This window comes from Callorhinchus milii, unplaced genomic scaffold (assembly GCF_018977255.1).
Source record: "Callorhinchus milii isolate IMCB2004 unplaced genomic scaffold, IMCB_Cmil_1.0 Scaffold23, whole genome shotgun sequence".
In the NCBI taxonomy this organism is placed as follows: Eukaryota; Metazoa; Chordata; class Chondrichthyes; order Chimaeriformes; family Callorhinchidae; genus Callorhinchus; species Callorhinchus milii.
Genome location: NW_024704764.1, coordinates 5,859,910 through 5,884,216, shown reverse-complemented (window position 1 = coordinate 5,884,216; position 24,307 = coordinate 5,859,910). Strand labels below are relative to the sequence as shown.

The following is a 24,307-nucleotide window of genomic DNA, read 5'->3' as shown; positions in this document are numbered from 1 at the left end:
GAGCTTGCAAACTCTCGACACGTCTCAAAGGCAAGTTACTGGTAGGAGCTGAACATTGAATGTTTATGAACTTTTCACAATAGCTGCTGGTGTAGTCTTTACTGTTAATCTATGAACAGTGACAAGCTCTTGTTCTGATCGGTCCAGGATCCTGACTTGTTTCTAGGCGACAAACAAATCCTGACATTTGCAAACAAAAGATGCTAAACATTACGGAAAAGTGATACAGAAATAGTAACTGCAAGTTACAAGTTGTAATATTCATCTAAGACGCTCACTTCACAAACCTGTATTCGTGCTTTGAATCCAAATTACAAAGGCACTTGAAAGCACAAGTATGGAACATGAGGAACATCAATTTGCCAAAATTGGACTTGGCATTAGCCTCCAGGACTTAAAGAATTTTGGTATAAGTTAAAATTCAGCTTTGTCTTCAAAAATAAGATTAAATCGAAGAATTTTCTTAAATCTTGAAGACTACAGGGATTAAGATTAAGACAAGAGGAGTTTCAAACTCAGATGATCAGCAGGTCGCACTGAAGAGAGAACACTTTAGATGAGACAACAAAGTCTGCTTGTCTGTCTAGACTCGAGGCAAATAATTCTCAAAATGGTGCTACTCCACAATAACAATGATCCTTGCTTTTGATATGGTGCCTATTAACACAATAACAATATAATTTACGCTTATACAGTACCTTTCATGTCAGGAGGACATTTCAAAGCATTTCAAAGTTTTCCATAAAGTGTATTGACTTCTGTATTTGTAAATAAACATGGCAGCCAATTCTGCATAGAAAGTTTCCACAAACAGCCATGAAGTGAATGACCAATTTTATCTGGAATATTGTTGGCCAGGACACTAGGAGAAACTCTCTTCTAAGTAATATCACGGGATCTCTTAACATTCACCTGAACAGGCAGATGAGACCTTGGTTTACCATCTCAGCCATCGAACGGCACATCCACAATATGTAGTGCTCCAAAAGTTCTGACCAACTAAGCTAGATTTTCTAAACAGGAGTACACATTAAAAACTGCACAACTAAATGGACAGTATTGTCGAACTGTGCTGATTAAGCTTGATAAAAAACAAATGGTTTGGAATTCATGTTTTTATTCTTATCTACTGTTGTCTCAGGATTCGCTCATACTGCTAAGAAAACAACTTGCATTTATATAGCACCCTTTGCATGGAGCAGCATCTCGGAAGTGTTAATAAAGTTCAGTACAAGACAGAGGAAACACTGAAGAACAAATTGCATATTTTAATATTTGCTGAACATAAATGACCACAATCAACATTCTTTTCTCATACTCAATAACCAGCAGATTTGACGAAAATATAGAAGCTTCAGGCTGAGTTGAACAATTATAAGCTAAATCAAAATAAACTCCTTTTTTTGGCTCATTATTTCAAATGCATCTTGTGAAAGTTTTAGAGTAAAGAAAAGAGGAATGACTGAGTGATGCTGCCTATTAAACAATGACCTCTGTTATTTTAAGCCATCACAATTCATGTCCCAATGGGGGGTCTAAGTTTGCAGTATTTCTTAAAGAGGATTCCCTTAATGAGGAACCAGAGTCCCACGTACGAGGCCCCCTTCTATCAACCAGAAGTAAATCATGAAACTCTGATAATATCTACTTCTGAAGCACAGTTAACAGAGACAGGAATAATAACAGGATTCCTTCTTAAGGAATAGGGTTAAGAAATAATGCAAATGACGGCAAATCAGACCTCAATTTGCTGGAAGAATAAGTCCTAATTGAAATGTTCTTGGGTAGCTAGCTTTCCATTCATATTTTATCGCCTGGCTCTCAGTATATACAAAAATATAGAACAGAAGAAATCTTTGCAGGTTTCCATTCCTGGCTTCTCAGGTGTATGGAGTGAGTGGCTAAGAGGCAGAGAAGGATTCGTCAGGTAGCTCAGCTAACAGGAAATCAAGGTCATCTGCAGAGAAAGAATAGGTTAAAAAGTTGTAGTCAGCAGTTTGGACATGTGAGGTTCCTTCCCTGAAACCTCTTGGTTTTTTTCACAACGCATTAACCACTTTGAGAAGGATTCAGTTCGACAATGTCAGGACTAAGCACCTCTTTCCCTTTAAATGTGGCTGAAACCAACATCGAATAATGTGTTGAGACGTCCGTCTACAATAGAAGTCATGTGTTGTCACCAAATGAAAATAGAGACCACTTTATCTTTTGGGTTTCCAAACCGACGACGTGAATTTATAATTATGCAAGTACTCACTCCGTTGCAATTTAAACGCAAAGCCACGAGACAACAGATACTAAGTGATTTGGAAGTGTTGAAAAAACTGGAACTATATGCTAAGTGGGCAGCTGAACTCTGAGACAGCTACAGTGAATGCCAGTACCAATTCCTTTAGAAGGATAACAGCCAAGAAAACAAGGGACTTGGATTTCAATGAACTGTGAACTTTTAAGATTTACATTGTTGTACTTCACTCAGTCATGTCCATTGACCACATTACTGAGTCAGGCAGCTCAACCAACAGGCAAAACACAGTCCAGCCAGATCTACTCACTGCTAACAGTAGAGTGTGCTGTTTCTCTATTACGCAGCTCTATCAATGCTGAATAAAAATTAGTAATTCAATGTTTACAATTATATTTTCGCTGGGTCACGAACAATCAATTAATTGGAGTATTCTTGCACTTTTTGTAGGTTTAGGGTTACAACACAACAAACCTTGCTTAGCTAGTAGTTTGACCCATCTGCCTACCCTACTTGTACTCTTAAAATGTACTCGGATGTATAGACACGCAATCAAACAAACAGTGCTTTTTCCAATGAGAATTGTGATGATGATGAAACCCATCTTAACCAGTCTCATAATGTATAAATTTACACAAGCACTTATATCGAGGGATCAACATCGACTGGATCATAAACCGCTGGAAACATTAATGGGAGAGCTTCAAGGCTGATCATGTGGATACATGACTACTGCAATTTATACAAAGGAGTAGACACAGCATAAGCTGCAGCATGTTTCAAAGACGGCTGGATCCAAAAACTGCAGACTGTAGGCACTTCAGTTACTGCTCTGATCATTTCTTTCATTAAGAAGTCAAAAATAATCCTAATAGTCTCCTGCACCGAAAGATGTTTTAGATGTAATTAGGTCACATTATATACTCCTTATTTAACAACGATTTACATGTATATCGTGCCCTTCACGCAGGGTAGGGTCAAGGCACCTCGTGTCACCCTTGTATCGACAGTTATTCATCTTCCCCTTTTCTGGAATATTCTAAATTTTTCCAAGGAAATTTGTTCACTTTAAACCCACAAATTTCACATTGTTATTTTGCAAAAGAAAATCTCAAATAATAAATCTATTTTGAAAAGACTTTGGAAGGGAATGGTTATCGGGCAGGGGAGGGTGGGGGAACTGATTGGGCAGCTTTGCTTCAAGAACCGGTCCAGACACAAGTCAGACTACAAAACTATCAAATTGGCTGAATAATACATTACTTCAAATTTAGGAGGAACTACTTTGCCCTGAGGGTAGTGAGATTATGGAATTCACTGCCTGAAGCAGTGGTTGAATCAGAGTGTAGATGCACTCTGGGATGCTAGATGTTCACTAGAGGGAGAGGGGAATTAGAAGGGTGTGGGAGGGTGTAAGGAATGAATGAATGCTTGTGCATATTATGACAACAACAACAAAAATACATTTATAGAGCACTTTTTACGTCGGGAGGACGTCCCAAAGCACTGAACAGTCAGTCAGGTGTCGGGGCCCATGGGGGAGGGGTGGTGCAGGGGTGAGGCGAGGTAGAGAGGTGGGAGGGCGACCAAAGGCACGATCGAAGAGAAGGGTCTTGAGACCGGTCTTGAAGGAGGCAAGGGAGGAAGCGAGGCGAAGGGACTGAGGGATGGAGTTCCAGAGCGTGGGGGCAGAGAGGCTGAAAGTCTGGCCACCGATGGTAGGGCGGATCGGGGGGAGACATGGAGCAGGCCAGAACCCGCTAAACAGAGGGAGTGGGCAGGTTGGTAGGGAGTCAGCAGGTCAGAGGTAGGAGGGGGCAAGGCCATGGATGACTTTGAAAGTGAGGACGAGGATCTTGAACTCGATCCTCTGGGGGATGGGGAGCCAGTGGAGTCGGGCGAGGGTGGGCGTGATGGGGTCATGGAGCCTGGTGCACGAGAGTACACGAGCTGCAGAGTTTTGGATGATCTGCAGCTTGTGAAGGGAAGAGTTGGGAAGTCCGATGAGGAGGGAATTCCCGTAATCAAGCCTTGATGCGTGGGTAAGGGTTTTGGCAGCCTGAGGGGTGAGGCAGTGGCAGAGTCTGGCAATATTGCGGAGGTGGTCGTAGGCAATGCCGGTCATGGCGTGAATGTGGGGGAGAAAGGACAGTTCAGGGTCAAACAAGACACCCAGGTTCCTGACTGGCTTAGTGAGGTTGAGTGTGCAGCCGTGGAGGCTGATGCTGCCAGTGCCCGAAGTGCGGAGGCGCTGGCGCGAGCCAGGAGGGCCTCAGTCTTCCTGACGTTGAGTTGGAGAAAGTTGGCCCTCGTCCAGGACTTGATGTTGGACAGGCAGTTGGTCAGGACGCCAGTAGTCCTGGAGTTGAGGGTGGAGGCAGAGAGATAGAGTTGGGTGTCATCCACATACATGTGGAAATTTACCCCATGTCTGCGGATAATGTCACCAAAGGGGGAGCATAATAGAGGGTGATAAGTAATGATACGGACTGGTTGAGTTGAGTGGCCTGTTTCCATGTGGACATTCTTTGTTTGTCCAAGTTTCCACCCACAAAATACAGTCAATTCACTTTAAAGTATATTCTGTGAAGCTGTTTGAGACGATTCGAAGATGTGATAAGGTGCTATATCAAATGCAAGGATTATTATTATTATTATTGTGTACTGTTCTTTTCCATTTGCACCAAGTCACATCCTGTAGCTTGGGGTCGAAAATGTTATTTATCCCCCTTTGGAATAATCTTCCACATCTGACCTACCTGATTCCCAGCCGTCATCACATTGCAATGTGCTGTCTTTAGATATGAGCACTTTCACTGTTTCCTTTTTTGAACTTGAAGAAGTGAAAGCTGCAGGTTCTGGGCAGGACGTTTTACTGGAGACCGTGGACAAATTACCAACTCTGGTTTCATGGAGAGAGCCGGCCAGTGAATTAGAGGCAGATTGTTGTGAAAATCCATTGATGGCCTGAAACACAAAATGCACATGAGTAACAAACTAAATCTCCGTCACAGGCAGACATAAGCAGTTTTACCTAGCAAGTAGGAACCTGGTTGCTAGTTGATCGACGGATCGCTTTTCCGGGGGTAATAATTCCTTAACAAACATAATAATAATAATTTGGTCACTTCAATCCACGACTGTTTGTGAGACACCGCTGTGCGCAACTGGCTGATATGTTTCGCCCACAAAATATACAGTCAATTCATTTTACAGTATATTCTCTGAAGCACTTTGAGAAGTCTCGAAGACGTGATAAGCCGCTGTATCAAATGCAAAGATTATTTTTATTTATTATAAGAAAAGTCTAATAAGGATCCTATGCAGTGTCAATGTATCCATAGAATGAAGATATTACAGAGAAATACTAGAATTATTAGTTGGTGACAATGAAGGCATTGCAACTAATAGTAACCTGTCAACAAAGAGGTTTACGATCTACAAGTCTGCTTTGGATTACAGCGATATTGCCAGGCACATCTTCTCAGTTAGTTCAGCTACAGAGAGAAGCTCCCTATTCCCTTTCTTTCTCTCTTGTCTTTTTGCACCACCCCAGATACTTTCAAACAGTACTTGGTAACAAGTTGCTTCACTATTCAGAGATACAACAACAACAACCACCACAAATTCCATTTGTACAGCGCATTTCATGACAGGAGGATGCCCCAAGGTGCTGGGCAGTCAGAGATCCGCACCCAAGCTGGTGGTTGGGATCAGGAGGGGTGGAGGGCAGGGAGAGTAGGGGTAGGAGGGTGACCTAAGGCATGGCTGAAGAAAAGAGTCTTGAGATGAGGGTCTTGAGAGAAGAGGAGGATCTTCAACCACCCTTCTACCTCTCTGCCCTTCCTCAACCCTGCCCCTACCCACATGCTAGGGGCCTGATCCCTTACTGTTCATGGCTTTGGGATGCCCCCCCAACATGAAGGCACTATACAAATGTAATTTTGATGTTGTTGTAGAAGGAGGCAAGAGAGGGGGCGAGGAGGGACTGTGGGATGGAGTTCCAGAGGCTGGGGACAGAGAGGCTGAGGGTACCCAGCGCAGACTCTTACCTGGAGACTCTCAGATGGGAGGCTACCACCACAGCTACCCCCTCCTTGGGGATATATTCGCAACACATTGTTTGGAGTCACATTTAAGTAGTGATTTCGATGTGATGGAGAAAAGACACCAATCTGAACACGAGAACAAGGACACAGGTCAGCACTGCAGAAATGCTAACTTCTTCTCCTTCAGCACAATATTTAGTTTTACATTCACCTCCCCACACAAAAAAAAACACTTCCCAAGCAAGGGGATTCCTCCAGAATCACAATGGTCTCTCTCTCCTCATGCGAAGAGGGAATGTCTCGTATGCCTTCGCTTATATTGACCCAAAGTTCCCCACACACTGCTCTTCAGAGAACTGTGTGCACAGAGCCTTTCAGAGCGACTTGACTATCTTGTACATTCACCTTGCCCGCCTTCAGAGAGAATACAGTAATAGGTGCTGCTGCAGAAAATAAATTGTAGCATTGCTCAATTGTCCTTCTCGGAGTCATTTTCTTTTATAAAAAGGGATGGAAGAGTGCGTAGTTCTGCAGAAAGCTTTAATACTTTGGAAAATTCCAGGTTAAATTTAATACAATTCAGCGCCAATAATTGACTACATAGGGGTTTCTTCAGAGTGTGTGAAGCCCATTGTGCCAAATAAGCCTGCTGGAGATTCATTGTCAACAAATATGTTGATTGACACTAAGGAATTTGTAAAATTACAGGCAGCCTAAAAAAGTCGCTTCCCCCCACTCCGCCCCCATCCTAAAGTAAACTAAGATAATAAGATAGATGATAGAGATAGTTACACAGAGTTCTGACCTGTTTCAGGAGAAGGACAGTTCCAGGCTTTAGCTCATTTGGTTTCTCTATCAGAAGCTGGCGGTGTACAGTTCCCTGCATCTCACCTGCAAAGGCAGAATTGGGTTTGCAATACTAAATTCCTTCAAATAAATAAATAATTTTGGGTACTCAATCTACGACTGATTGCGGGACACTGCTGTGCGCAATTGGCTGCCGCGTTTCGCTCACAAACAATATATAGTCAATTCACTTCACAGTATAAGCACATAAGAACATAAGAATTAGGAGCAGGAGTAGGCCATTCGGCCCTTCGTGCCTGCTCCGCCATTCAATAAGATCATGGCTGATCTTCTCACTTAACTCTGATTACCTGCCCTATCCCCATATCCCCTAATCCCTCTATTTTTCAAGAATCTATCAGTCTCAGCTTTGAAAATGTTCTGTATATTCTGTGAAGCGCTTTGATTTGTGTAGAGGACTTGATAAGGCGCTATAACAAATGCAAGGATTATTATTATTTATTATCACAATGACACGAGCTACTACAACTTGAGAAGACATTTGTCATGTTGCCGGATGTAAAATGCATTATCATCATACTAATACTAATAATCCTTGCATTTCATATAGCGCCTTATCATGTCTTCTAGACGTCTGAAAGCTCTTCACAGAATATACTGGAAAGTGAATTGACTATATTTTGTGGGCAAAACGCAGTAGCCAATTGCGCACAGCAGTGTCCCACAAACAGTCGTTGATTGAAGTGACCAATTCATCATTTTTTTGGAAGGAATTATTACCCCCGGAAAAATGATCCGCCAATCAACTAACACCTGGGTTCCTACTTACTGCTAGGTAAACAGAGGCATGTGGAGTAAGGAAACTTGCCCAGCATTTCACCCTGCCCGGGAATCGAACCCGGGTCCTCTCACTTGCGAAGCGAGTGCTGTAACCACTGAGCTACGCCTTCACTGAAATGATCTGAGCAGAGATCAGCACTCTTCCCTGTATCGCTGCCATTAAGCAATGATCAAATGCTTACAAAGTTCAGAACTTTGAATGCAAGTTTTGAAATGTGGCTTGCTTTTCCTGAAGCAAATGCAGCCACAAGTCATCTGAGGATTAAACAAGTTTTAGCTAGCTGCAGACTGCCACAATTTTTTTTTGCCGCTTTTCCTTTGAATCTCAAAACAAGAAAGAACTTTGCTGTTCATAATCATGTTGAGCACATTTCCTTCTCATGATGGAAAAAACATCATATTGAAAAGTTTTTTTCCTTGAGGCTTAAAAAACAAGCAGCTTCTCTGCCACACCTCTTAAACAGTTATCTGCTTGTTTGCATTGGATTAGCTGATCTCAGTAGGAGCTGCACAAATTGCTACAAGCAACCCCGGGCAGAGGGAGGAGGGGAAAAAAAAATAGGGCTTTTTCTTTTTGATCATTATTCAGAGGTTGTTGTGCTTATGAGAACGGGATAATCAAATAATAATCCTTGCATTTGATATAGCGCCTTACCACATCTTCGAAACGTCTCACAGGGCTTCACAGCATATACTGTGAAGTGAATTGACTGTATATTTTTGTGGGCGAAACGCAGCAGCTGATTGCGCACAGCAGTGTCCCACAAACAGTCGTGGATTGAAGTGACAGGTTTGTTTTTAGATTTTTTTTGATCAGGCTCGACTGACACTGCACACTCACAACTTACCCACTCTTGCTGTCTTAAGATCACACATTTAGCCTTGGGTAATGGTTAATTACTTGGGTAAGCTACTTGTGCAACATATCCCCAAGAGTCAGTGTATTCCGAAAAAAACATTGGGGAAAAAAAAGGAATTACAGGAATTCAGAGTATTGAGCCTGGAATACTTCACACGACAACTGACCTCAACTTGCGGTATTGGCAAACCATTCCTATTTAATTAGTAGAGGCCAGTAAGAGAATAACGTACATTTCACCCACAAAAATATACAGTCAATTCACTTTACAGTATATTCTGTGAAACGCTTTGAGATGTCTCAAAAACGTGATAAGGCTATATCAAATGCAAGGGTTATTACTATTGTTATTACATGTCATGGAAAAATGAGTCCGTGGAAAAGGAGCAGAGAGGCATGTGTATAACACAGATTTACCCTTAAATGCACATTTTAGGCTGCTTAGTTAGTTTGAACAAGGAACAATATGCTTCATTGCAACAGACACTCTAAAGGGCAGTATAATCATTGGAAACTAGATCAAGTAATTTGAAGTCAAGGTTGGCATTGTGCATCATCACATCACTGCATTTTATATTGTTTTTTATGGACTATAATAATAATAATCCTTGCATTTGATATAGCGCTTTTCACGTCGGGAGGACGTCCCAAAGCGCTTCACCGAACACACTGTAAAGTGAATTGACTGTATATTTGTGGGCGAACGCGGCAGCCAATTGCGCACAGCAATGTCCCACAAACAGTCGTAGATTGAAAATGACCAATTTATTATTGTTTTTGGTTTTTGGAGGGATTATTATTAGGCTCTGTGACTAGTTGATACATTGATTTTTATTGATACATTGAAGAGGCGATGAATCCTAATTGGTGGAAACTCTACCTGATGGATCCTTGAAAACTGCACTGCCATCCGTATTTGTGCGAGTCAATGATTTCACAAGAACAGCCATGTAGGGAACCTTGCCTTTCGGAAGCTGCTTTAACGCTGCCTTTAAGAACGCATAACAGAGAAAGGGATTAAAATACATCGCAATCTTCAGCCACCGTTTCAACATCACTTATTCGAGAGAGAAAAAAAATACAAATGATCTCAGTAAAACTTTGCATCGACCAAAAGAACCTCAAATGAGTGCTCAACATCAGTTTAAACCAAGGGTGATTCTCGACATACATTACCAGCTGTATGAATTTTGTTTCTCATTAGTTTTTTCCCCCCCAATATTAGAATAATAATAATAATTTGTTATAGCGCCTTATCACGTCTTCGAGACACCACAAAGCACTTCACAGAAGATGGCATTTCAATTTTTTTATATTAATAGTAAGAATAAATCGTGAAACAAAAAAAACATACAATTTAACAGTAAACCTCACTAAGTCGTATCAGCTGGGACTCTACAACAACAACAAAATTACATTTGTATATTTAATATATTTAATACAACTTATGCAAAGTATGAGTTATGTCAAACTTTCACAGAATATAAACTCTTGAACGGGACTTGGGTAGATGTACAACTTAGGCGATTGTACGATTTATACCGATGCAGACTTATGCGACTTTCACTGTAATGATTTCAAGACTCACGGTTACTATGAAGCTCAATTTTACCTTTCGTAGCACCATGATTATGCTATAACTTCGAAGGAAGCAGTCAGGATCTTGCTCGTCCAACATCAGCTCAGCTTTCATTGTAGCCCAGGGACCTCTCCCAAAGTCATCTTCAAGAAATTGCTGAGAACTTGGAATCTCCTTAGTAGGAAATTAAACATCATCACCAACTATTCAACCACAGCAAATTTACACTTATAAAGCATTTCCCATAGGGAAAAAGGCCTCAAACTGTTTTGCAAAGACGGAGTGGAAGTCCAGGTTAGGAGGGAAATAAATAATAATTTTAATAATAACAGTCAATAAATGACTGTTATGGGACACTGTTGTGCGCAATTGGCTGCTGAGTTTCACTCGCAAAATATACAGTCAATTCACTTTACAGTATATTCTGTGAAGCACTTTGAGACATCTAGAAGACGTGACAAGGTGCTATATCAAATGCAAGGATTATTATTTATTTCTTATAAGAGCCGTGAATGGTAACTGGCTGAAGGCACAGTTTAAGAGATGGGTCTTTAGACTGGATTTGAAAGCAGAGAGGCAGGAGAAAACACGCTGGGGCAAATTGTCTGAAAGCTCGCCCACCAATGGTGGGAATAAAAGGCATGAAGGAGGCCAGAGTCGGTGGAGCAGAGAGCGAGGCTAGAGAAGTAGAGCTACAGAAAACAGGGTGGTCGTAGAGGTATTTGAAGGTGAGGACCAGGATCTGTTGGGGGAAAGCCAGTGGAGTTAAGCAAAGATGGGGTGATGGGCTTGCAAAGCCCAGTGTAGGAGAGAATGAAAGCTGCGGAGTTCGGAATGATCTGTAGCTTGTGGTACTGGCCATTGGATGAGGGTTTGGGCTGTGCTGGAAGTGAAGTAATGGCAGAGACAGACGGTGTTCCAGAGATAAGAGGAAAAGGGACTTGGTTCGAACCCAGATTAAAAAGCGTAGAGGGTCAAGCAAAACACAGAGGTTCATCATATCGAAGTGAGCAATCAGGAAGTTGACAGTCAGTGCCTGACCTGGTAGAAGCTGAACAAAATAGTTTTGACAACAATTTGTCAATTAAAGCTAATGATAAAACATTTTGTATTTTGGAAAATTATCAATTAAGAGCACGTCGAGGGGATAAAACGTATATTTTGCCCTGGAAGCAGCGGTTTAGTTTGTGCTTTTGCCATCTGCCTAACCCAGTATTTTGTACTCTCTGGTACATCAATCATCTTAAGTCCAAGATGATTGATTTCTGCACGTCCCAGATACCCGGCTGACCAAAAAAAACCAAAAGATATCAAGGCCAATTGTAGCGGTCCAGATGTTGTCTTGGCTGAGATCAGCAAAGTCAATAAATGTGAGATTCAAACATGCAACCTTCTGTATGAATTACTATTATATCACATAGGCAGCTTGAGCCACTGCAATATTGCATTGTAAAAAAAAGTATAAAATACAAAGATATTGTTCAAATACATTCTTTAAAATAAGACATTGCCAACTATGAAAATAGCATTATAAGACATTTGTTTAAATGAAGCCACAGAATGATTACCTGAGGCTGTAGTTTGGCCACTGCACCATGAGCTGGCATATGTGATGCTGAGATCAAGATTTCCTCCAGGTTTTTCCCAATGTGCTGGAAGATAAGCCCGAACAGCAAATGAGCAAACCCGGCATCTCAGATTAGGAAAAGCTTCACAAGGTAAAGAGCAATAATCTGCCACTAAGGTCATCGCGTTACAACGTGCAATGGAAAATTCCGTGCAAACAAACAAACAAGAGCAACAACAAATGACACTCGTACAGCGCCTTTCACGTCGCAAAGATGTCCTAGGGTGCTCGACAGTCAGGGTTTTTTCGACCCGAGCTGGTAGTTGGGGTCAGGAGGGTGGGGGCTGTGGCCGAAGGCACGGTCAAAAAGGAAGGTCTTTAGACAGGACTTGAAGGAGGCGAGAGAGGGGGTGAGGCGGAGGGATTGCGGGATAAAGTTCCAGAGTGTGGGGGCAGAGATGCAAACTAACCCCTGAATTTGTTTCTGCATTTTAAGTTTAAAATTCAATATTGTGTGCTTCCTGACCCCCACACAGTATTGAATGTCCCTCTGTTGTTGCTCTAGTGCATAGTGCACACTAGGGCTTTAAATGACCCCTTAAATATATACAGTTGGTTAAACATTTAGACAAGCCTAACTCCACAAATGTTGAAAGAAAACCATTAAAATCAAGTCAAACACTTTAGGACATATTGCAAAAAAAATCAATTAAGAGCAGAGCGAGGCTAAAATGTAAATTTTGCTCTTTAAAACAGTGGTTTAGTTTGTGCTTTTGTTGTCTCATCATATCATGATATTATTAGACGGTTGCTGAGCAGCAGACATATAGGCTGGAAGTCAGACATCTAGTTGAATGCTTTCATTTGTTTCTTTAATGGTTTTGCGTTGCTCTTTTATGAGCACAGTGCAAAGAAACCGTCCTTCCTCCTTTTTGTTTATTACTTTTATTAGGTATTTAGAAGGATGATCGCACTGGAAGGCAAATTAGGTTACAAGTAATTAGACATAGCTCGGCAATAGTTTATTTCAAGGTGAAGGTGAAAAACAGACACCGCAGATTAATGACACTGTCTATTTCATTAAAAAGGTTAGACATACAGGACACTCGATTTGTTCTTTGAACCCTGGGAGACAATCTTTTACGTGGATAGTCATGGAAGGATCAAATGAAGGCTATACGCCTACGAGATATAGGGAAAAATATGAACTGAAGAAAATTCACCAAATGAAGTTGGTTACATTTTGCACACATGGTACAAATGGTTAAGTGGATGTATATATATTATAGAGAGAGAGAGAAAGACAAATGTAAAACTGCTTTGACTGATCAGTATTTAAATTCATTTGTTGTAGCACAAAAGGGAATGGGTGCTACAACTGGCTTCTCATGTCTCTGAGCTCGAGTTGGCAAAAAAAATAATGTTAACTACTAATTCCGTCCTGAATGAGAAGTTTTCTACAGGAAATGATCCATGAAAGACAACAATTGAATTCCAATGAACTGCATGGCTCACAATATCAGTACTGAAATGCCCTGCACTAACTCACAGACACAGATTCCCGTAGTATAAATTGGAATTGATTTTTCTTTGAAATGCAACAAAGATAAAAAGATAAGTAATGTGGATCTATTGATATTAAAGGGCCTGGTGTAATTATCATCGCAATTAACTTTGACAGCTATTGAATGGAATTCCTCAAAATGGTTAGCTCTATGACATATAATCAGGCTGCTTTTTGACCAATATGCACCAATATAACCGCTGGTAGGATTTCTTTATTTAAAAAAAGATGGAATCTGATTTATTTCACCTTTCAATTACAGTAAAAATATTTACTGACGTTCAAATGGTGTTCTAGACTAATTACCTGCAGGTTTAAAATATTCAATCACACAGAGTAAAAACCACAGGGAAATATGAAGGAAACATATTATTCTACTGCTGAGAACAGAAGCAATACTCTGGAGTGTCACTGTGTGAAACCTGCAAATCCTGTCACTTCACCTGATAGTAATTACCCATGAAGCACTTTGAGATACTTCAATGTTTCGCCCGCAAAATATACAATCAATTCACTTGATAGTATATTCTGGGAAGCGCTTTGAGACGTCTCGAAGACGTGCTAGGGCGCTATATCAAATGCAAGGATTATTATTATTCGTCACCATTTAAATGTAAGCATTATCTGCTTACTCTTAGCCTTTAAAGGTTAAACTCTTCAAATGATAATAATTTAGTTACTTAATGTCCAAATCTTGTCCATAATTCAAAAAATATTGTAATTTAGGGATTGGGCCAAAGGTGGCAACAGAATGCCTTTGAATGTTTTTAAAATCTGTGAATTTCTATTGCTTCAAAGTAAACAAACTGGGCTTGGAGGCAGCTGGCTGCCAAAATACATTTCAAGAACGCCCGAACAGATTTCACAAACTGACAAGAGAGGTATGGATGAAGAGGTCGTTTGGCCCAGTTGATCTCATTCTTCTCAATGCATTTATAAAGTTGATGGTGGAAAAACCTTAGGCACTGATGTAAAAAGGTGGGTGAACTAGCAACAAAAAACAAACCATGCTGCACGGCCCAATAATGATAACTCAATAACTAATACATGATCATAAAATACAAAGCCATTATCTAACTGCTCCTTTGGCTGAAAGACTTGATCTAGTACAGTGGAATATATTAAAACAATTTTCTACTGCAGCAAGTAACTGCAAGCAGACATCCATCTTTGAAAGAAAAAGCAAGCTTGTATTTTAGCGGGTTCAGAGACCCAAACCATATTGCTACAAGTTGTACTGAGACCAGAGATAATTCAACCAAAGAGAATAAGAATTGAACCTCAATTTAACCGAATGTGACACTGTATGTTAAATTTTTATGGCTACACATCAAAAAACAATATTAACTGAATGGTTCACTCATTTACGTAACACTTTTTTCTATCACCTAAAAGCCTGGCTCAGTTGGTAACTCTCTCGTTTCTGGGTCAGAAAGTTGTGTGTTCAAGCCCCACATCATGACTTTTAAGATCACAGTGTAGGCTGATATTCCAATGCAGTATTGTAATCAGTTTTGGTGAAGGTGTTAAACCTTTGGATGAGGCATTAAACCTGCCTGTTCCGCTGGATGGTAAAGATTCTGTAACAGTATTCAAAAAGAGAAGGGAGAATATCTCAGTGTCCTGACCAACAACCCTCCAGATAAATAATGGCAAGTTACATTAATACGTGCCAGACATTTTAAGGTTAGCTCAGTTTTATCTCATTGGGAGTTTGCCTTCATTCGCATATGAACTACTTTTCCAGCACACCTATTTGAAGTTCAATCATTGAGAAGCGTCCTTGGACACTGCAAATGAGTATTTATTTCTTTATGGCCTTTATTTAAGGCACTATATCAAATGCAAGGATTATTAGTATTATTATATTATTTATAGCAAACAATTTTAAGTACGATTCTAAGGGAAAGCATTTAGCTGACTTTCACACAAGATGAATCAAGTGCATATTTTCAATCGAAGGTCAAAAGACTGCTGTAATCTGCAAAGCAGGGTTATAAATTAAGTATGTATCTGAGCAGAGAGGTTGGAGTGCATTAATGCACATGGCATCAAATCACATGCACCTTTGCTTCCAGCTTGGTTTGGGACTAATGCTAATGTATACGGGTCAAATGACAGCATGTAAACTGATAGTACACCATTTATACTGCTGCTTATTGTGCGATATTGTCAGTGTAAACGTACACAATATAAAATCAAAGAATATAACAACTTGAATAGCACCCTCCGCATAGGATAATATCTCTGGTCTTTACATAGATGTTAATAATATAATCCTTAGATTTGATATAGCGCCTTATGAAGTCTTCGAGATGTCTCAAAGCACTTGACAGAATATACCTCAATGTGAATTTATTGTATATTTTGTGGGCGAAACGCAGCAGCCAATTGTGCACAGACAGTGTCCCATAAACAGTCTGTTCCCTCTTTTTAAAAAAACTTAAAAGATTATGTTTCAGGAATGTTTTACAGATTCCAGACATCCTGTGCAAATCATTTAACTTCCTCTTAGATTCCTTCGTTGTAATACTGCACTTATTTTTAATATAAAAATAAAAGCGTAAGATAAGAAAAATAAGCGTAGAAGTCCATTTTATCCACAAAAAAANTGGGAATTTTTCCTTTTCTTGATAGTTCTTATATACGAACTACTGTCTGCTACTGGAATCCAATAGAAATTCAAGGGAAATCCTTCATTATTGGGAAGGACAAGTTTGCAGGGCTATGGGGAGAGCGCGGGGGAGTGGTACTAATTTCGACAGCACCTTCCAAGAGCCGCACAGGCACGATGAGCCGAATAGCCTCCTTCTACGATTAATAATAATTCTACGATTAATAATAATTATAATCCTTGCATTTGTTACAGCTCTTTTCACGACTTCTAGACGTCTCAAAGCGCTTCACAGGATATGCTCTAAAGTGAATTGACCGTATATTTGTGGGCGAAAAGCGGCAGACAATTGCGCACAGCAGTGTCCCAAAAACAGTCATGGATTGAAAATGATCAATTTATTATTGTTTGGTTTTGGAGGGATTATTATTAGGCGTATGGAGTAAGAAAACTTGCCCAAGTTTTTGCCCTGCCTGGAAGTGAACCCAGGTGTCTCGCTTGCATGGCAAGTGCTCTAACCACTGAGTTACAGGACTCCATTTTACTAATTAACTAATGTTCTGAGGCCCTGCATCATTGCAGCCCACAACTAACTATTCTGGGTGGGTGGGGGGGGAATGAATAAGGTGTCATAAAGATACGGCAATTCAAATAGTTTGTTATATATTAGTTGCCACATTTCGCCCACGAATACAGTTAATTCACTTTACAATATATTCTGTGAAGCGTTTTGAGACATCTTGATGAAGTGATAAGGCGCTATATCAATTGCAAGCAGTATTATTATTATTGTATTAAAACTGTCTGTTGTCATACCTGTTGTGGGAGAATCCCAGCAGGTCCAGGAAATCGCCTGCTTTTTGACTGGGGTCTGTTCAAATTCACAACTTGTGGTGTCCGATTAGCAGCTGATACCAACTGAATCAAGTGATTGGTAACAACAGGAGTTCCCAGAGATGTTGAAGGGCAAGCTGGTAAATACGGAGTTCCCACTGTAACCGAAGGGATTTCTACGGAGCACCTCAACGATCCAGTGGACATGGCAGGTTTTCTAAGACCTCCATTTAAGACTTTTGGGCTAAAGGAGTTCTGAAGAGGTGTCTGTAGCTTTGATGTTGCATTTGGACAGCTTCCCGGACTAATAGAACTTAGTTTCTGGGGTTGTCCAGGCTGAAAGCTCGGACTTGAAATCGCAAGTCTGCATGGAATATTTGAGCTACTTTGCACGTTTTTTCCAAAAGGCATTTGAATTAACGGTACTGATAATTGTTTTAGTGTTTGGGATCGAATGGCAGAAAATGGAACCGAATTGGATTCTTCAGTCCTGTACCAAGTATTGGCAAGTGAGACAGAAGAGCTATTCTGCCCATAGGAATTCTCAGTATTACCTATTCTCACGGCGCTGAATTTGACATTGTGCAAATTAGCTGGACTTTGATTGAACGTAGTTAATGGATGCATGAAAGCCTTGGACCTACTCTCAGAATTAGCCCCTGTAGCCCTCCATTGAAATTTAGAATTTACAATTTCATTACAATTTGGCTCCTCATATCGCTCCGATAATCGAGGCACTTTTCCTGCCAGCTTCACATTGCCGTCCTTCGGAAAGATTTCAGAAGCGTATCTAAGTTTTGAAGAAGTCTTCTCACTGATAGGTGGATTCCATTCTGGATTCCGTTCAATCCCAGACTCATTCAAGCCTTCCCATCCTGACCAAAATAAATCGGCGTCAATTTCCTTGTTTGAGGCAACGCAAACATCGTTCTTAATAGGGTTCTGTTCCTGAGCTTTATCATTGTATTCAGCCCTAGGGATAGAGTCTTTCATCTGCTTGTTGTTCAGGTAGCATAAAGGAGTTTGTGATTTCAAAGTGACATCTGCTGATGGAACTAGTGGAGTTTTGGGAATTTCCTGGCTGCCAGCACTCGCCTTTGAGGTACCCTCATATTCTGGTCGACAATCTCTCTGGTTGGCAGTGCTGTGTGAACGAGCAGGTGTCCTCAGCAATAAAGTGACCGGCCTTAATCCAACACACGGGTTTATTGCAGATGAGCCAGTCATTGCATCTTCAACATCCAATGGGACTGATAGGAAATCCTATCCAAAAGAGAAAAAAAACAGAACGCAGATGCTTTATACAACATCAAAAAGGCAGTTAATACAAGCTACCCTTTTTTTTACAAATTGCTCACATTGCTCTCAAACTACCAGAGGTCCGATCTTAACCTGAAGCCAGTTTTCTATAGTTCTTAGAAAGCATTTTCCAACATTCTGAATAACCTCATTACATTTTAAGACAACAGTCTCCACTCTAAGACTACAAGAATTATTGATGTCAGTTTTGCAACAGCTCATTATATCGACTGTAAATAGTTGCAGCTCACCATCATTAGGACTTACTCTGGAAAGAGGGTCTGATTTGTCCATTCTCCCCCCCAACCAAAAATCAATGAAGATATAAAAACAATGAAACAGATTTTATTTAAAAAGAGGATCAATCCTGTATGTAACTGACCACACAGAAAAGAACCCCCAAATTTCCATCACACACATCAATAAAAACTAAAATGAATGCAGCCCAAGCCAGAACGCAATCTTTGATACATACAAACTGTCCCCTTAATTATATCTCTCGACCACTGAAACGAAACTCTCTTGTATGTAGCCAGAACAGACACAGTCGATTCGTTAACAAGCATACTGAAGGAAGGATTGGGATTCAACAATTGTTCTACTATTTTAAAACCACAAGAAAGGTTTTTCCTTCTATAATGGGATCAATGTCCCACACCTGTGTATCAGCAGCTTGGCTTCTTCTCAGTCTGTACAGCCGTGAGCAGGAAATCACTTCAGATAGTATCAGGTGAGACACTGATGCAGAATGCTTCGAGACAGAGGATATTGTTTTCTACCATATCGACCAGAATCTCCAAATATGTTAAAGGAAATGCTAGGCCCAGGAACAATTCGACCCAAATACAATAAAAACTCTAGTCTTCATACAGTTCGTTGTTGCACCGAGCTTCACAGAGCGATACACTATTAATACAAATTCACATTGGGAGGATGTCCCAAAGCACTTAGCAGTACCATCAGGGCCGAGCTAGGAGTGAGAGCCAAAGGGATGGAGAGGGAAAAGATGACCGAAAGCATAGTCAAATAGTCTATGTCCGATAGCATGGAAACAAGCCATTTGACCAAAGTGGTTAGGATACCTGTTTATGTCAGTGAGGCTTTTTGCCTCTACATTCCTAGAGTTCAGGAACATATGTTAGCAGGCAATCAGTGCTAAAAGCACATCGCGCTTCTAGTATAGCAAGGGTCCACAGTACATCCAGTTGACCCAAACCAATATTGTGTTATAATAAGGTTATCCTGCATTAGCCATTTAAAGTGACAATCAAACCATAGTTGAGAGATTATAATTTGGTAGAAAGACTTGATAAAGTGGTGTTGTGTTTTGCCTGACTGGAGAAGATCAAAGGGATATAATGGCGATTTTAAAAATTATGAGATGTCTTGATAAAGAGAGGGATTCCTTTCCTCCTAAAAATAGAGCACAATCTGTGGCGCATCACCAGATGAAAAAACAACTAATTGGAGAAATAATATTGGGAAGACAGAATTTTTTTAAAAATGCAATAAAAATCTAAATTAATGCTCAAAGAGATTAACCAAAAGATGAAGAGGATATTTTCACAATCCAACATATTGAACAAACCTTAAAATGGTAATTGAAAAGGAAATGGCGTGGCTTAAAAGCTTTGGGCAAAAGAAAATATCCCTTACCTCATCATCAAACTCTTCTCCCACAGAAAACAGCTTCTGGAAACTGCAAGCCTGGGTAAGGAAAAGAACAAACATTTTAAATAAACTGATAAATACAATACATTACAGGCAAAATATTGAGTAGTAATGTCTCCACTCTTCTGTATATAGTGCACATCTCCAGGTAATTTTCATAAAATTGCCTTGGGAAGTAAACATTTCAAACTAATTTGTTCAGAAAAGATTTAATGTGGGGTTTTCATTTTATTTACAAGTCTAATGATTGTGTAAAAACACCCACAGGTTGTCAGGACAAATACTTTCAAATGAGCTCATTAATTAATTACCCAATTACTTCTGAATTTACAGTGGAGAGGGCATTGAACTGTAAGAGCAAGGAGGCAATGCAAATTTGAACAAGACAATAGTTAGACGATAGATGGAAGATTGTGTCCAATTCTGGTGATCCATTATTGAAAAGATATCACAGAGAAGATATCGTTATCAGAGAATACAGAGGATATCCATGAGGATCAAACTAGGAACTAGGGTTGGGAGATTCCAGTGAGGGGAAAAGATATTAAAAAATTGGAACTTTTTTTGCTGTAGCAGAGGTCAAAGGTTTTTAAAGATTCTGAATTGTTTGGATAGGCAAATAGAGCTGTTCCTAATAATAAGGTGTAAATTCTTCATTACCAGAAGAAAAAGGGCAGTTTTTAGAAAATAGATGATTGCTGGAGTATCATTACCATAAATTAATCCTAAAATTAATTGTTACGATAATTTACAAACATGATCCAGCCTATAAATCATAAAATCCAAATACTGTAGTTTAGAACATGTTCTTTTTCAGCTGTGAAAAAATAAATTGAGGCCTGATTTATATGAGCATTGTTTTGTGCAAGAAGGAAACTAGATCTGGGCTGGCACTCAATTCTTTATTCAATATAATAATTTATACATTTTATAAGTGATGATCGCCACATTTCATGTAGTGATTCTATGTAACCAAAATATCATGTAATATTTAGTAGAAATCCCAGGTGGAATCATTCTGTTTTGATGTTGATAAGTGAATAAAACAAATCCACCTTCAAATAATTTACTATCATTCATTAACCATGTTCGCATTAAAAATACATTTACAACCTCTAAGCAGGCCATTAATGCCTGGTTTAATTATTACACTGATGATAAAGTTAATTAAGCATAAAATTTTATTTTCTCCCATTTTTCAATGTACCTTTTGTTCCTATAATGGATTTTAATATAGAAACTCATTTTAAATAACTGTAGGGCATAGGACTGAAAGACATTGCATAACAGAGAATTTCCAAAAAGGGTTTTTTTCCCCACTGAAAGGCATGTACAGAACAGATGAAAACAGAGTCTGTCTAGTTATTGTGATAGTGATTCCCTGACTGAAGTGTTCCCTACAGTTTTGTCTGCCATGCAACCAGCATTACAGCACTGTGCCAGAAAACAATTGCAAATAATGCACCTTATCATACCGTACCATTTTGTTGTGCAATTAGCACAGTGAATGAAATGCAGAGGAAGCTTGTAATATAGCACTGCCTCACTTAAAGGTCTCCTATGGATCGGCAGTATTTGGAAGCATGGTTAGGTATACACAAGTTAGTTTCCTGTGCTAAAAAATATCTAACTCCAGGATGATCAGGTTGATATCACTTTCTGCGTACTGCACATTATACACTAGGTGTAGGAAGTGGCACCAGTATTATTTTGTGAAGGAATCATTGTCCTCCAATATAATGTTCTGAAAATAAGTTGGATCCTTCCACATGAGTGATAGCTTCAGAGGAAGGGGCTCATTTACACAGTCACTACACTTCACAGTAGAATAGAGTGAAATGCCTTGAGATGTCTTGGTGGTGTATTAAGGCGTCACATCAAATGCAAGGATTTATTATTGTTATTTAAATGTAAACACTTTTTACATAAACTAATGGGAATTTAGGTTTAACAGGGATGTGGAATATGAAAGCAAAGAGGTATTGCTAACCCGTATGAATAAATCATCGGTTAGGTTACAGATGAGTGATTCTGTTCCATTCTGGGTGCAAAACCTTAGGAAGGATGAGGCCAAGGCCACAGAGAAATTCACTAAGATCCTACCTAAGATGTTTCCTTGCGAGGGACTAGAGAAGGGTCAAATGAACTCGAAGGAAGTGTTCAAAATTATGTAGGGTTTTGACAAAGCACAGTACAAATTTACAGATGTCTCAAGGAGCTTGACGGTCTAAGGTTTGCAATTGAGTTGAGGATGAGTGGTGGTGGGGGGGTGGGGCTTGGAAGAGAAGGTGGCCAAAAGCACAGTCAAAGAGGAAGGTCTTGAAGGTGGACTTTAAAGGCGCTGAGTTAAGGGGTGAGCTGAAGAGATTGCGGGACAGAATTCCGGTGGTGTGTGTATGTGTGTGGTTGTAGGGGCAGATATGCTGAGTACCCGACCATTGATGATACCTGTAATAGATAAACAGGGAAGAACTAGGTTCACTTAAAAGTTTGGACGGTCAAGTTAGGAGAGCGAGGGAGCAAATATTTACGCTCAATATGTTGGGGAATACACTGTGCTATCATTATCGCAATTGGCTGCCTGCTGCATTTGACCCACAAAATGTACAGTCGATTCACTTTACAGTGCATTCTCTGAAGCGGTTTGAGACGTCTCAAAGACGTGATAAGGCGCAATATCAAATCTGAGGATGATTATTATTAATGGGATTAGACTAGGTGGTTCAGATGAAGAAAAACTATTATTATTAATAAGAAGGTCACAGGGGAGATAGAAAAGATAACATCTTAATAATCACAATAATATTCTAATCTTTCTTGCCTTATTATGATAACTAATAATATTTTGAACTGTCTTATTATGATAAATAAATATGAATAATAATATTTTGATCTGTCTTATTATGATAAATAAATATGAATAATAATATTTGATCTGTCTTATTATAATAAATTAAATATGAATAATAATATTTTGATCTGTCTTATTATGATAAATATGAATAATAATAATATTTTGATCTCTCTGTCTTATTATGATCTCACGCCGCAGGCCCACTGCCCCACCGAGACCCTCACACACGCATTCACAACATCGAGACCCGACTATGCAAACTCCCGGCTGGTCGGCCTTCCCAACTCCTCCCTCCACAGGCTGCAGATCATCCTGAACTCTGCCGCCCGCGTCCTCTCCCGCACCGGGCTCCGCGACCCCCATCACCTCCATCCTCGCCCGACTCCAACCGGCTTCCCATCACACAGAGGCTACAGTTCAAGATCCTGGTCCTCAAAGCCCTCCGTGGTCTTGCTCCACCACACCCCGCCCCTCCACTTTACCTCTGCGACCTCCTAACCCCCGACCATCCCGCCCGCCCGCCCCCTCCCTCCCTCCCTCCCTCCGCTCGGCGGCCTCCGGCCTGCCTCACGTCCCTCGCCTCACCTCACCTGCCCCACCATTGGCAGGTGGGCGGACCTTTCTGCCCTCCGCCCCCCAAACTCTGCCCCGCAGCCCCTCCGCCTACTTCAAGACCTCTCTCAAGATCCTCCTCGGCTGCTGTCGTTGTTGTTGTTGGACGACGATGAATACTTACGAATAAATCGTAATATTTCTTTCTTCCTCCTATGATCTTCTCTACACGTCATTACCGCATATTTTATCCACATTTAAATTGTCCAGAGTATGTTATTGTAAACATTCATCTTTCATTCACACAAAATAATAAAATGTATCATCATTTTATTAAAAGTTTATCTCTTTTTAATATTTTATCAAAAAAAACCAAAACAAAGAGAAATACATAAACAACACAAAACAAAAAGATAAACATAGAAAGAAAGAAAGAAAGAAAGATAATAGTCTCCACTTACCATCTCCGACGCTCCTCCACCTTCTCTCTCCCCCCACCCGCGGCCTACACACTGCAGAGCCCGAGCGAGGCCCTGCCGAGCCCCGGACTAGAGTAAGCGTCGCGGACCCGCGGGGAGGAGCCGCCTTCGCTCCCTGAGCAACAGGGCCACACCCTCCCCCCATAGCAACCGCCCACTGCCCGCCCTTAGCAACAGCCCCGCCCCTTAGCAACTGCCCCGCCCCTTAGCAACTGCCCCACCCCCTTAGCAACTGCCCCACCCCTTAGCAACTGCTCCACCCCCTTAGCAACTGCCCCACCCCTTAGCAACTGCCCCACCCCTTAGCAACTGCTCCACCCCCTTAGCAACTGCCCCACCCCTTAGCAACTGCTCCACCCCCTTAGCAACTGCCCCACCCCTTAGCAACTGCCCCACCCCTTAGCAACTGCTCCACCCCTTAGCAACTGCCCCACCCCTTAGCAACTGCTCCACCCCCTTAGCAACTGCTCCACCCCCTTAGCAACTGCTCCACC

At 40.6% G+C, this 24,307-nt stretch overlaps 1 protein-coding gene across 1 annotated transcript; it reads right to left on the bottom strand.

Moving 5' to 3' along the window:
- Window positions 1-1,245: 1,245 nt before the first annotated feature.
- On the bottom strand, window positions 1,246-23,972 carry hrob (homologous recombination factor with OB-fold). The gene is made up of 10 exons (XM_007901536.2): window positions 23,796-23,972; window positions 19,914-19,964; window positions 16,941-18,221; window positions 11,948-12,031; window positions 10,413-10,553; window positions 9,681-9,789; window positions 7,100-7,185; window positions 6,298-6,420; window positions 5,005-5,212; window positions 1,246-1,957 (listed from the first exon to the last, which is right to left on the bottom strand). Exons 1-10 carry the CDS (start codon window positions 23,796-23,798, stop codon window positions 1,902-1,904), a joined length of 2,142 nt encoding a protein of 713 aa, XP_007899727.1. The 5' UTR covers window positions 23,799-23,972; the 3' UTR covers window positions 1,246-1,901.
- Window positions 23,973-24,307: the final 335 nt, after the last annotated feature.